This window comes from Prunus mume, linkage group LG7, assembly GCF_029339155.1.
Source record: "Prunus mume cultivar Tortuosa linkage group LG7, ASM2933915v1, whole genome shotgun sequence".
NCBI lineage: Eukaryota > Viridiplantae > Streptophyta > Magnoliopsida > Rosales > Rosaceae > Prunus > Prunus mume.
The window spans coordinates 8449266-8463930 of NC_142704.1; the positions used below are offsets into that span (position 1 = coordinate 8449266).

At 34.9% G+C, this 14665-nt stretch overlaps 2 protein-coding genes across 3 annotated transcripts; one reads left to right on the top strand and one right to left on the bottom strand.

Moving 5' to 3' along the window:
• Positions 1-249: 249 nt before the first annotated feature.
• On the bottom strand, positions 250-7332 carry LOC103338543 (zinc finger (C3HC4-type RING finger) family protein). Of its 2 annotated transcripts, none has more exons than XM_016795632.2 (18): positions 6989-7332; positions 5938-6039; positions 4908-4990; positions 4693-4777; positions 4504-4590; positions 4209-4270; positions 3873-4066; positions 3721-3781; positions 3089-3266; positions 2834-2872; positions 2661-2722; positions 2510-2546; positions 2180-2229; positions 2021-2090; positions 1438-1513; positions 868-947; positions 720-788; positions 250-486 (listed from the first exon to the last, which is right to left on the bottom strand). In XM_016795632.2, the coding sequence occupies exons 1-18, from the start codon at positions 7061-7063 to the stop codon at positions 427-429; spliced, it is 1470 nt and encodes a 489-aa protein (XP_016651118.1). In that variant the 5' UTR covers positions 7064-7332; the 3' UTR covers positions 250-426. The 2 variants fall into 2 exon arrangements, with proteins under 2 accessions (XP_016651118.1, XP_088911879.1); XM_089055753.1 differs by having other exon boundaries at positions 659-788.
• A 4705-nt stretch (positions 7333-12037) lies between these two features.
• LOC103338467 (uncharacterized) lies at positions 12038-13978 on the top strand. The gene has a single exon (XM_008241671.2). It carries the CDS (start codon positions 12504-12506, stop codon positions 13521-13523), a length of 1020 nt encoding a protein of 339 aa, XP_008239893.2. The 5' UTR covers positions 12038-12503; the 3' UTR covers positions 13524-13978.
• Positions 13979-14665: the final 687 nt, after the last annotated feature.

Sequence of the window (14665 nt, forward strand, 5' to 3'; positions counted from 1 at the left end):
GGAGATGGGCGGCTTCGAAGAGGTTAGCAAATAAACAAAAGAAAATGCAGGCCAACGTTGGTTGGTTCAAATCTTCATTATAAGTCAACTCTTGAACTTGTAGAAAAGTACAGGGTTGGCACCAAAGCATTGTTGTGTAACCAGGAATTTTCTTGTTTTAATCTAAACATTTTGCATCTCCCTTTCATAGTTTTTGAGACCAGAAAATCAAATGACTAATGCTAATATAATATGACAGAGAGCAAGAATAAAAATAGATTTTATTTATGAGATATGATATAGGTTCATAAATACAACAAAAAATAGGGATCCACCAACATTTTGTGGATCAAAGAATGTTGAATTTATAAAATTGCTTGTATAAGAATTTACTTTCTAAAGTGTATCCATCATAATTATGAACTAAACTCAATTACAACCTTTTTCTCATTGCACTTGACAACCCTGCTCTTCTGCTCTGAGATATATCAGTCCACGTTGTATTCTCTGCAGATGAAATTGGATACAAAACAATCTAATGAGACAACAAAGAGAAGTTTGCAGCTCTGTTTTGAAATCAATTGAAGGTACCAGAGGTCATATGGCATTGATATACGAACTATTATAAATGAGATTTCATACAACATGTGTTAGATGAGAAGTAGCATCTCATTCTTACATATACCACACCCACGTGCACCTGAAATTCCCAAGGTGAAGAGGGGAGAAAAGTCCAATACCTCTCTTGTATCTCGCAAGCGTAGGAGATCCAACCTTTCATTTGGACGCCGGTTTGATAAAGAAGCAAGCTGCATCCAATCATACATTAATACCGGCAATCACAGCCCACAATATACTCAATTTTAATAAAGAGAAATATAAAGTTACCCAGAAGCTGAAGCACTCAGGATCTTGTAGTGAAGGCATCATTGCTTCCATGCCGAGAAGTCTCTCAAGTCGTCTTCGATCTGTAAAGAGATACTATCATACATCAAAAGGGCACATAGGGATACTGAACACAAGAACATTCTTATGTACATTGGCATTACATATAGGACTGAAAATTTTCATGGCTTGAATAAGGACAAATTGTCACAAGTAAATAAGATCTGTTGATCTAGAGATAAAGATCCTCCCCAAATGTTCCAAGCAGAAGCCTCCTAAAGATGAAATCTGAACGTGACAGACATTTCAGTGGAACAAAAGGTTTAACCTAGTAAAACTAATGTTTCATTTCCAACCATTACAACTGACCACCAAATTGAAACATGCAATCTCAGTCGGGCAGTAATATTCACCCAAAATAATGGAAAATCTGAGTCAGGATATTTGTAATGGTCATCCAAATACCTATTATAGAGGACTAAGAGATTTAACTTATGAAGACACCCATTAAAAAAACAAAAAAGAAGGCAAATTCCGACTTCATTCACTAGATGTCATTCCTGAGCATTTTACCTTGACGTGCTGCTCTTTTACCCCGCCCTATCCATAACCGAGCATACTCTGCTGCATTATTTGTCAATTCCTGCAACTGTACAGACATAGAAGTTAAATCATATAGGCGCAACCAAAATGAGGGGGGAAAAATGGAAGAACTTTGTCCTGCATCTTCCTACAGTGATGCATGCTATACTTCAGGCTTTAATACATCAGCTACAGGGCCTTTTAGCAATGACATTATTAGACTTAATTCAGTGACAACTATAATACATTTGAAGATTTACAACCAAATTCCATTACGTCACGTGTCACATGTAAAATAAGATGCCTTATCCCCAACACTTTTAAGCTATGCTTACTGTATCTCAAGTTTTGCCAATTGAAGTTGAAAACTACGCAACTTTGCATCTAGAAAAATGTGTGATTAATTTTTTATTTTTTATTTTAAAAAAAACTAAAAAGCATTGTTAAGCACCAGATCAAGTTTAACTCAAGCTTCTTATTATTTTCTACAACAAAAAATTTAAAAATAAAATATAAAAGAAAAGAGCACACTCCCATAGAGAGATTACAGCAAACCAAATTATCATGAACTTACGTCTACTCTCTCTCTAGACCCTTCTGGTGGATCTATGTCATGTACCCATTCAATCTCTGCAACACGGTACCTGAAGAGCACATCAAAAGACAAAAATATTGAACAAGAGCAGTAACTAAAGATCAAATGAATGGCTAGAGATCTCATAAGACAACTCACCCATCTTGGTCCCAAGATCGAATTATACGAAACCGTCGGCGACTTTCAATCTGCATGAAATAGTATATTATAAGTATGTGAATGGATCACTAAAAAAATTAAAAAATTTAATAAAAAACTTCAAACAAAATACGTTCTGACATGGAAATATTTATCATAGATAAGCCCATTAGTTAATTTGCAGCCTCAGGTGTTTAAATTAAAGACCAAAAATAAAGGATAATTGTACATTAAATGAAAAGTAGATCAGTTTTAGCATTCATAATGCATTAAAACAATGTAAACAGAGCGCAAAAGTACAGACTGAAGTAAAAGGCACTAGTATCTAACCTCTAAATATAAACGTCCATCTGGAAATGGTTCACACCTACATAAATAATAATTTTTTTCTTTAAAAAGAGGAAGCATGGTAGTGGAGTCTACAAATGACATTCTACATACTAGAAAATTAAGAAGGAAAGGAGGAGGATGAAAGACCTACTCAGTAATTTCCACTTCACAAGCAAAATCAGCTATTGAACCTGTTGAAGAATCAATGATAACCTACAAAATTAAAAAAACAAGCCACAATCAATGAAACTATACTTTGGGTCAAACTTTATATACCTTAAGAAAGTTAAAAGGGAAAGAAAAGGACCAGTTACAATAATCTACCATTCCCATGCGACGGTTGCCTTCCATTATCCTCCTTACCTGTTGTTTAAGTGACAAGGTACAAGAAAAATCTATGAATATTCAACAAAAACAACAAAACATATGGATCACATGGACTGTAGAAATGTACCAAGTATGTATATAAAACTTGCCAGATAAGTTTGTCAACATAGTTCTTTTGCAGCAAATGCACTTCTACGTTTAAATATTTTATGAATGTCATATGTGAAAAATATAAACTGCTAACCAACTTACCATAAGTCTATACCGAGGTTCAAAAATGTTTAGCGGAAACTTCTGAAATGGGAGGACAACATCCATTACAAAGAGTGGCATCAAATCAACACCAAAGTTTGTCATTGTATCATTCTCCAACTTCCTTTCGGCAAATTCCTCTGGGAAGTTCTTTTGTATAATGTCGTTAAGTGTCACACTGGCAAAAACAAAAGGAAGATATTGAAGATAGACCACAGAACTGAAGCAAACAATCTTGGTAAACTCTGAAAGCTATAACACTAATTAAGCACAAAAAATTAGAAAGCACATATCATGCTGACAAACCTAAAATATATGCCTAGCATTGAATGCATGATGGAAATAAAAGTTTGAATGGCCCCACCAAAATGATTTCCTAAATTCATATTTATAGATTAGTAATTTCATATTACTTGGATTTTTTTATTTCCAAAATCTAGAACCACACATCCACTAATTGTTATACTCTGTAAAAGTAAGAATGCCAGACTCAATCTATAATAGGTGGAACTCCTGGGGGATGTGCAACCATGCCCATTACAAACACCATAGGTATAGAAAACCATAAAGCAATAATTCTGATGTCAAATAATACAAGCACCACATTCAATTATTATAATATAGCGATTTACCTTATTGCACATGTTCTAGGACTAATGAAAAGAACTGTTCGGCACAAAGGACATTTGTTACCTAGGAATATTTCACAAGTCAAGGACAAAAAAGGGATTAGAAGATATAGATTAACTCAATTAAATAGAATCAGCAACAGAAACACACTCACCTCGATCCGTTGCCTGAAATAGGCATGAACGACAAAAGGAATGCCCACAAGGAGTTGTGACAGGTTCATATAGTAATTTCAAGCATAGTGTGCAATCAAAGTCATCACTGCGTTCTGCTTTTCTATGGCTTCTCCTCCCTGTGAAATTAGCTTGTATTCTCTCTAAATTCTGAAAACATTCCCGAAGAGGATTGCTACAGAATACCACACAAAAGATAAAATAGTATAACATTTTAGAAATTCACAAATCGAATATCATAGCCAGCTGGTATTAAACAATATATACTTAATATCTATGTTTTGTTTATCAGCAAAATGGATACAGTTCTATATTACCTAAAAGGATCAACCTGAAGGCCAGAAAGAATGACATCCCGGGCCATGTCATATCTCTCCAACTGCAAATTAAAATCAATGCAAACCTTAAACCGGGACAATCAATCACTAGCAAACAACTATAGGGTAGAAAAATAATGGTTTTAACCTCTCATCTTCAATATAAGCACAATAACTGTGTAAAAGAGACACATGGCAAGACCAATTTACAAGCAATTAAAAATATCCCATGGCAACCCCTTTCTTTATAAGGAAAAGGATTTAAAAAAATTTAAAAATAGCAACACATCCTCACCAAAACTAGAGCTTCGGTCTTTAATATGAATGCTTTTTCTGAATTACTTCGAAGGTTCATTAGCTTCTCCACATCCTTTAAAGCAAGCTGAAATAATTGTTTTAAGTTCTTTAGAATGTTACCAATGGCTATCTGGTGAAAAATTTATTTACTTTCCAAATACATAAGAAGTGAGCCAATAAGACATACTTCAGCATGTGTTGTGGGATCCAAACCATTCCGTGCTCTATATTCAGAAGCCGAAGCCGGTATATGTCTAAGGAATTTACTGATCCTGCTTGAAATGAGTTCAATGGAGCATTTTACCAATAGTGTACAAAATTAGATCAAAATCATGTTGAAGGTGCTTGAGAAAGCACAGTATAGACATGAATTGGCATAAAAATTAAGGCAAAAAACTTAACCTGATATAAGCAGCACATCGGTTGCCAAGAATAACAGGATCACATGGTTTAATGTTATTGGCTCTGGAGTAACAATTAATTGCCTGAAAAATTAAACTTGATTCATCAGCCACAGACGAATAAGAACCTAGAGAAGCTAACTGAAAATTATTTCAATCTAAAACTTAAATAAAAATGACTCACGTGAACTTACACAAAATAAAAAATAAAATGATAAAGTACTAATTAATCACCCTAGTCACCAAGGAAAATGTATCACTAAATTCTAATCTTTAATTTGAAGAAATAAGCATGCCAATAGTGGAAACAGAGCAGCATCAAAGACACCTATAAATGATAATTAGAACCACAATAATAGTACTATACTAATCCTTCTCAAATTTAAAATCCTCACTGACCTTTGACACTAAACACGGCAAGAAAAAACCCACATTAATATCACAAAAAAAGTGGTTAAAAACCTACATTTCCCTTCAGTTGTATAGCGGATATGGCTAGATGCCCTATGCCACATCCTAGACCCAACACCATAAATATTTCAGAAGACTGGCAACCAAGACTGGTCATTCTAACTCCAATAGGCTAAAAGAACATTTACTGATAGACATACAACATTGAGTGAAATACCATGTGTTCTTTTGTCAAAGCTTGTGCAGCATATAATTACCTCTTAGAATCTCATATCAACGACATCTACATGAACACAATCACCATTTCCAATAAAACTAAGGTTACTTAAAGCCCCGGTCATCTACGGAAATCCAAATATAGAATGGAAGAAAATTACAATAACCTCTCATATCAGTCCTTAAAACTCAAATGGTTAGCTAATACCATACTAGGTAACTCCAAAGACAAGGTTTCCTCAAATAGTTGCCACAAATAAAGAGGCCTACTATGAGCATCGCCCCAACATTTCCTCCCCCCAAAAAGCTGAAGCTGATTAATTCGAAAAAGAAGATAAAGAATCCCAAATAAAGAAACCAATACATACACATGCATATGAAAATGATTAATGCTCAAATGTCACCTCTTCAAAGCGGTTCTCTCGAAATGCCTGATTTCCATTCTTCACGAGATCAAAAACATGACTAAATATGTCCCAGGGCAATGATGGCTCTCCTTCATTAGCCTGCATTTCGGACATTTCCGTACCATCAGACTCGCAAGTCCTAAATTGTTAACAGAATAACACATTATCATCTTAAAACTAAAATCAAATTTACCATTTGCAATGTTTTTCCCTGACTTTAAACTAGTAACATATTACGAACCAAAGTTTAATCTCTTATATTCTTCACTTGAGTCTCACATAAATTAGAAATCCACCTAACTAATTCAGAAAAGCTTAAAAAGGATTGCCCATTTTAACTTTTTATTTTTTATAGAGATATTGCACCTAATGAAGCAGCTACAGGACCACATATAGTTACATGAACAGGCTCCAGTTTAAGTTCTTACACTCACATATATAAACTGCATAATATTCCACAATCTAAAGTGACATCTTTAATAGTTCGAAAAAAAAAACAACCAATCAAATGCACCAGTTTTATGAACCAAAGAAAAAAGAATACAAATTTCACATGATAATTCATTTTCTTAAGATTACTAACTAACCAAACAGTTACAAAGGAAAGAAAATAAACAAACTTAATAAGCTTGTTTTTCCGTAAAGTCTTCACAGCAACAAAACATTTTAAAAGAAAACTACAAACGAAACAAACAAACCATGAATCCAATTGATCATGAAAACTCCGTTCTCGGAGTTCGTTCTCCAAGAAAATGCCCACAAAACACAAGAAACTTCAACTTCTCCACCTAAGTTCCAATTACATGTAGCAAGCACAGTTGAGCTAAATTTTCTTGTTTCCTCCACTCCCACAGCTTAAAAAAAATATTTAAAATATTTAAAAGATCCTTTTCCCCACATTTTCTTACATTTATTAAATTAAAAAAAGCACGTTTTCCTCGAAAAAATAAACATAATTCCAGTAAACAAATTACTCAATTTCTTCCTGGTTTCCCGACATTTTCTCAGCAACCAAACAAGAGAACCCACAGCACAAACGCACACTCACCGAAATGTACTCGTCCACGTCACCAGGCACGTCCGTGCCGAACCCGGAGGACGAAGGCTCTGCCTCGTGAGACATTGAGAGAGCCCAATCCAATCGAATCAACGCAGCAGCCGAAACCGAAGAAAAAAAAATCGAAGCTTGAGTTGAGAGAGAGGCTCAAGACCGAGTCTTTGAAGCTTGGAAGCGCTTATAGAGAAGCGAAATGGCTGTTACTGCAAGCGCAAGCTTCGTGTTCGTTTCTCTGTCCCTTCATTTCACTCGCGGACCACATTCCTCTACGTCTCTCTCTCGGCTTTTCCCTTTTTACTACTTACTGCTCTCTCTCTCTCTTTGCTTCCAAACTCGCAGATCCTCTGTGGCCTGTCCTATTTAAAGCAGAGAGCCTGGGTTGACAAACGAAGACTTGCACACGTGACTCGATCGGATTAGCCGAGGCAATTCCCGGGACTTTTTCATTTATCCCGGGAAAATTATGTTAATAATATTCTCTTCTTTGGTTAGAGAAGATTAATTAATGCTAATGAATGTGATTAGAGAGCATTGTATTTGAACGTGTGGAGTGCTGAGATGCTGAGTTGGAGACAGACGTTAAAAAGCCGTCTTGATGCCGTTGGTTGGTTGAAACGGCAACCGTCTTACAAATACCATAAGACAACACATTTCTGGTTAAGTCCACTAAACCCAATCTTAAACCTTATATTAGTGTTATATTAGTGTTATATTAGTGTATCTGTGTGAGTTGGAAAGAAGACCAAGAAACTTTTTTTATTTAAAAAGAGAGAGAGAGAGAGAGAGAGAGAGAGAGAGAAAAGTGGTCAAAATGAGTGCAAGATTCTCAAAAAGGAAGGAGGGAGGGCGTTACGGCAAATTTGGCTAGGAGTGAGTGGGTTTATGTGGAGCAAGGGTGTTAAGGGTGTGTTTGATTGAGATAAGGCCACGTTGACTTGGTGACGTCCACATTATTTTTAAGCTTCTTTTTTGGTTTTATCATCTCATTTTTTATTTCATTCTCATTTCTCGTTCATAACAAAACTTTCATATTCTCGGTTTATGATTCTTATTTTGAACAAAAAAATAAAGAAAAGAGGACAACGAAACGGGAATAAGTAAGTATAGAGTTTCGATTCAAATCCCGTTGCAAGTCAAAAAGTATGACTGTGTTTACTGGTTACTGGTTTACCAAAGTTAAATAGTAAACATTTTGACTGTGACAAAAGGTTACATGAAAAACGAACAACTAAATGTATGAAACAATGTGGAAGATTGGAAGCTTGTTTTGTTTGTCGTTATGAGTTTGAAAGCAAAGAACTTGGCCTACATCATCTGTGGGTTCTTCTCAGTGTATTGTGTGCATAATTGGCGGCCCTATAAATTGTCTGGTTATGATATATATATATATATATATATATATATTTTGCACGATGCACCATCAACCCACATATGTCTCTTTATTCTCAAAAAAATCCAATTGCCCATACCAACCCAATTGGGTATGTGGTGACCTTTACAGTTTTTTAGTTGTTGTTGGAAACTGTAAATACTTTTATTAGCTGGACTTTTTTTAAACTAGTTTTAAAAATTTTATTTTCTATATTCATGCGGATCCATGTGTGTCGTTTAGATAAAAAATATGGAATTTGACAAAAACTGTGACCGAAGGATCAATTTGCAACGCGATGTAAACTTCTCAGTTCACATAGTAAGGTTTTAATTGTAATGTACCAAAGTTCAAAGTGAATTCGTCCAAAAAAAAATCGTTCAAAGTGAATTATATGATCCATAGTTTAATGAGATTCTAATATATGGCTCTTAGGTGAGGTCTTATCTCTTAATCATTAGATCATACTAACCAATTTGATTCAACGACTAACCAATTTGACCCAACAATTAAAAGATAAAATATCACATAAGAGCCATATATAAGACTTGCAGGGGAGTAAAATGTAATTTACTGTAAGAATAGTAATATAGTATAGGTTAGGTCATGTTTAGGCCCAACTATAAACTAGCTTGGGTCAGGCAGCATTAGCCCAATTTCTACTGAGAAACCTTCAAAGGAAGCCTCAAATTAAGATGAGCAAAGCCCATCAGCTGCCTTAGTTCAACATTTGCCCAAGAGCCTTTTACATTCAGCATTAAGCCCAAAAATGGGGGTCATTAGAGTCAGGTCCCCCCTTTGGAGACCACCGATAGGCCCAAAAAGCTTGAATTACAGGACAGATAATAATAAAAAAATTAAAAACAAATTAAAGTGGCCATGGTTAAGTACTCATGATTTTCATTTCAAGGAAGTTGCTTTCAACAATATATACTTAAGTATTAAATATATATATATATATATATAAATATACATCCGCTTCCAAAAATGTAATATTATTATATTACTCAATCGGTGTCATTTGGTGTGCTATAACTCATAAGTCAGTTGACTTAACCCATTGACACATAAGTTGGAACTAATCTAATCAATTAGAATGCCATAACCACCAAGTTGATTTATATAATTATAAATCCTCTTCAATATTTTTTTTTAGGTACTTGAGATGTTCGACAAGGTGTGTGGATAGATAGGTCCCAACTATAACGTACGTAATCATTAAAATATGTTTGACAATGTGACAATATATTAAACTCACACATATTATATGGATTCTAGGACTCGAATCCCTGACCTTTCATAAGAAATAATTGTTCCAAACCACTACACTGGTAAGTCATTTGCCTTTATAATGTTTTTAAAAGAACAAATAAAAGTAGTACAGTTTCTAGGCGGATAATGTCACAACAAAAAGACAATAGGATTAGGTTAAAACAATGTTTAATCTGATTTCATGGTGGTAACAAATCAAGGGAGGGTTTGATAAGTTTCCACACAAAATGTGGGGAGTTTGGAATCTTGAGTCATGTTCAATTACCATCATACAGGAAGTGCATAATCCTTTTTTGTTTCTTTCATTCAATTTTCACTCTTCTTTTTGTACAAAAGTGGTCATTTGCAAACATAATCATTTGATGATAGAACTAATGTCTTGCATTATTGAAGAATCAAAATCAATTATAGGGTTAGGGAATTTGATTTGCTGTTCATACATGGGCTACAGCCATATATGATCGAACAACTCTTGAATAATTTATTATCAACTTTATGCCATGATCTCTCTATCCTTTGTTGGAAAAGTCTTGGATTTGAATTGCAATAAAGTATAATTAATAATCCCAGTATATAAAGAAAAATAAATTACAGCACAAGAAAAATGCTAACTCTACTTCCATGTTCACAGTTTCTTTTCTCCTTTCACTTCATTTGCATCTTGCTGTGTGCATGATTCATAGCCAATTATCTACAGCCCAGAAGGAACATATACACTTCCCTTTGATTGTAAGAAATCAGAATTAATTATGCCGGTCTATTTATGCGAAGTGCTCCACTTTACCATTGTCATTATGTTGGCCAAGACTGAATTTTTTGAGTTCACTTCTTTATCAAGTAAAAGTTGTACGTGATAACCTCCTCTCTTAACGGGGTTTAATTCAGTGAAAAAGAGTCTTGACTTGCAGATTAATAATCTTATATTTTTAATTCCCACGAACATCTTAGTAGTGTATGAGAGAAACCCACCTCTTCTTATAATTTAAAATATTAATTCAAAAAAATTGTACGTGATATCTTCAAATTACACATATCAAGTAAACTCGTGTTATTTCAAATATGTAATCTATCTATATTTAGCAGGGATGGATTAATTTAAGTTTGTTACTCATCAACCATAACATATTTTTCTATGGGTACTTTTCAGTTAGAAGGTCACCAGAAACAGAGACACCTCACCAAAGCAAAACAGCTCTTTCTATATTCCATCATACCTAATTAATATAGGCAATATAGGCATATACAGAACTCTCAAGCTAAGTAGGCAAGTAACCACCCGACCAAGACAAAAGTCTGCGCACCAGCGGCATTATGAAGACGGTAAACCCCATCATCTTTGTACCTTATTGGCCAGAAATTGCACTCATATTATTGCATTCTAAATCATTAATCCAATCAACTTTATACATACTATTTTGTAGATTACGTCTGTTGGCCAAAAAAGTGTGTCCATTCCCTTGTACCCGAGTTAGATCCCTCTCTTCATACATTATAATACTTCTAGAATATCGCTTTATCAAAAGAATATATATATATATATATATATATAAGCAAAATACACATTTGTAAACGTAGAGAAGCAGATTAGAATTATTCATGACAAAATGGATGATGTGCAATTGTGTTTGTGCATAATTTCAAGAGGTGGATGTGGAGCCATCTATCAGGGATGCAATTTAATGTCAAAATGGACGGTGAGGATTTATGTTCAACAAGTATTGATGGATTCAATTTCAATTAAATTATTTTCATAAATAATTGTTGATATAATCATATGATAAAAAGGTAACCGATCTTAGTCTAACCAGATTTGTATTTAAGATTTTCCACATTTCCTTTTCCTTCTTCTTTCGTACGTAGCTATTATTATAATTATCTTGCAAGTTAAGAATTATAACTTGTGCCACGTGAAACATTACAAAATAAGGAATTACGGACCCTACTTTATATGTGGCGTGAATGCCAAATATTTATCAATTCAGAAATTTATGGACCAACTACCTACAAGATTACAACCAATTTTATAAATAAAAAAGTTATTGATCCAAATTTAACTAGATTTTCTATTCAAACTCGGGTGCAAGTAGGCAGCACATCCCAGCTCAAACTAACTTAGCTAAGCGCATGTCTGCCTTTGAGAATGATTATATAGAATTTATAGATATATTTGGCAAACAATAAAAACTACCTTTCTTCTAATGGAGTTGAAGTCCAAATCTCACCCATATTTTCCTTTGATTTTACATCCAAATCAAATATATAAAACAAAACAGAAATAAAGCAATACTTAAGATTCAAGGGAAGCGGATCCCACAAGAAAAATTAAATTTTCCCATGAGTAACAATGAGGCTATAGCTATAATAAGCTAGAAAATAATGCTATCATCATGAAACAAAAAGAAAAGAAAAAAAAGAGCAAAAACAATGTGTGGTAGAAGCAATATTCCAAAACAGGCACTCTTTGTATCAGCAAAAGCCAAGCCATGAGGAAAACAAGGTTTCTTTCAGCTCATAAATTTACATCAAGAAATTGCCACAACAGGCCTCCTTCTGCCAACTACTATGTTGGGAATTTGGAGATTACAAAGACACAAAAAAAAAAGCCCAAAAGAGTCCAAGGAATTTGTTTGATAAAAACAATAGCTTTGCCAAAACAACTCCACCTCTTCAAATTTGTTAGTTTTAGTTGTTGGCCAGACCAGGCATCCAAAACACCAACCCCCTTAATCCCTCTTTCTAACCTACCAATTAGAGAGAGAGAGAGAGAGAGAGAGAGAGAGAAAGCAAAACCCAAGTCTCTTCTAATATACACCCAATTGGTGTTTTACACACCCAGTTTGATATCTACATCTCTCTTCCCTTGCAATGCAAGAAGACCACCCAAGAATTTCAATGGCAAAAGCAGGCAAGATTCTGAGAAAATCAGTCCATACTTTTCTTCAGAACTACCAATTCTTCACCTCAATTGTGGCACTCATTGCTTTACCCTTCTCAGCTTCGGTTCTCATCTCTCAAGCATTGGTTCCTTCAAGCTCTTCTCTTTTGCCCACCATTTACAACCGCCTTCAGAGTCTTTTTGATGCTGCAGGCTTCCCATCCTCTTCAGAATTCTTCTCAATTCTCAACCACAAGCTTTCCCAAACAATCTCTTCCTCAATCTTCACCATACCATTCACCCTCACCTTCTTGCTCATAACCAAAGCCTCTGTGATTCAATATCTCAATCACCAAAAGCCAACAACTTTCTCATCACACCCTTCTTTTTCTTCTGTCATTTCTCTCTACACCCCACTCCTCCACACCCATATTTTCAACTCATTCTTGATCCTCTCTGCTAATGCAACAGTGTTTTCTCTGCTATTCATTGCCTTCAATTTTCTTGAAGGATTTGGGTTCTCGTCTCCCAACACCCTCCTCTTCTTATCAGCATCTGGGGCTGTTCTTTACTCTATAGTTCTTGCCAATGCTCTCATAATATGCAACTTGTCATTGGTTTTATCAGGGACAGAGAGGAGTGGTGGCTACTTGGCAATTCTCAAGGCATGTATTTTGATAAGAGGAAGAACTGCAACTGCTTTGTCTCTGGCTCTGCCTGTCAACTTGGCCCTGGCTGCAATCGAAGCATTGTTCCAATACCGGGTTGTAAGAGCTTGTCATTTTGCTGGAAAGCTTGGATCTTCTATGGCTTTAGAGGGGCTTTTGATTGCTTATTTGTACTCAGTTCTTGTTGTTCTTGACACAATTGTGAGCTTTATGTTCTTTAAAAGCTGCAAGCCAAGTTCTTGGGCTGATCAAGAAGGTAAACACTCTGGTGGGATCGAATACAGAGACGAAGAAAGTTGTGGTGGCTATGGAAATTTGAAGACTCTGAAAGAGCTTCCATGAATTTGATTCAAGCAACCAAATCAAAGAACCAATCCAATATCGTTCTTTCTTAATTTTCAGCGGAAAGAATATAGAAAAAAAAAAAGGTATTGCAAATTGTTTGCATCTTCAATCTTCAATCTTGAATTCAAAGTTGATTTCTTTTGCTTGGTAATCACACCACCAGGCAACTTTCAAGACATAAAGCATCCGAAAGTAGGACAAGTGATCCTATGCACAGCACGGGGAACAAAAAGTAGATCAAAATTGTACACGAGTTTGTTTATGGACATCGTTGCTTTGTGCCAGCCAAGTAGATTGGCAACTTTTACAGTGTGGATGATACATAGGTTTTTCTTTTTTGTGAGTTAGTTCTGTGTTGGTTTAGCATAGACATATGACATTGGTCAAATTCCAATGTTATTGTAATATGAAATTACTTGTTAATCGAAAGCCCTTGCAACTTCTTTATTCTATTTTTATCATTCACTGTATTTGTTTATTGTAATTGTGTACAAAACTATCAATATGCAAAGAGTGTTGCTAAACGAACCCTAAAATTAACTGAATACACCATAATATTTTAATTAAAATAAAATAAAAGTTAACTAAATACACCCTATTTTACTACCAAAAATACCCTTGGTACACCCTAATACACTCTATCACACAACACCTTAATACCAATCCTAAGCTAGGCTCTTCTTTTACATGAATTCATGCCATCTTTTTCAGATTTATAAATGTATTAAATTGAACTACAGACACAAACATTGAACTTAGTATTTGGTTTCATAAGTTATATGAAGGAATTTTCATGGGCCTCAACATATTACTTGGATCTAAACCCGAAAAGCTACGAAGGCATTTCAGATGTTTGTGGCGAGTCTGTAGCATACCCACATGGTCATGGATCTCTTAAAATCATCAATGTTAAACAACCCAGAAACTGCTCCCTTTGAAACACAAATTAAAACCAATTTCCAGAGGAAGGTTACAAAACATTTTGGCCCATGAAGAACAAATCAAGATAGTATAACGCATTTGGTAACAAAATCAAAATGAGATTTACCAATACTAGACGACCACGACGCCAGTATAATAGTACGACGAGGAGGTTGCTGTAATAGTGGAGAAGCGGATGGTATGACGACGGTGTTAGT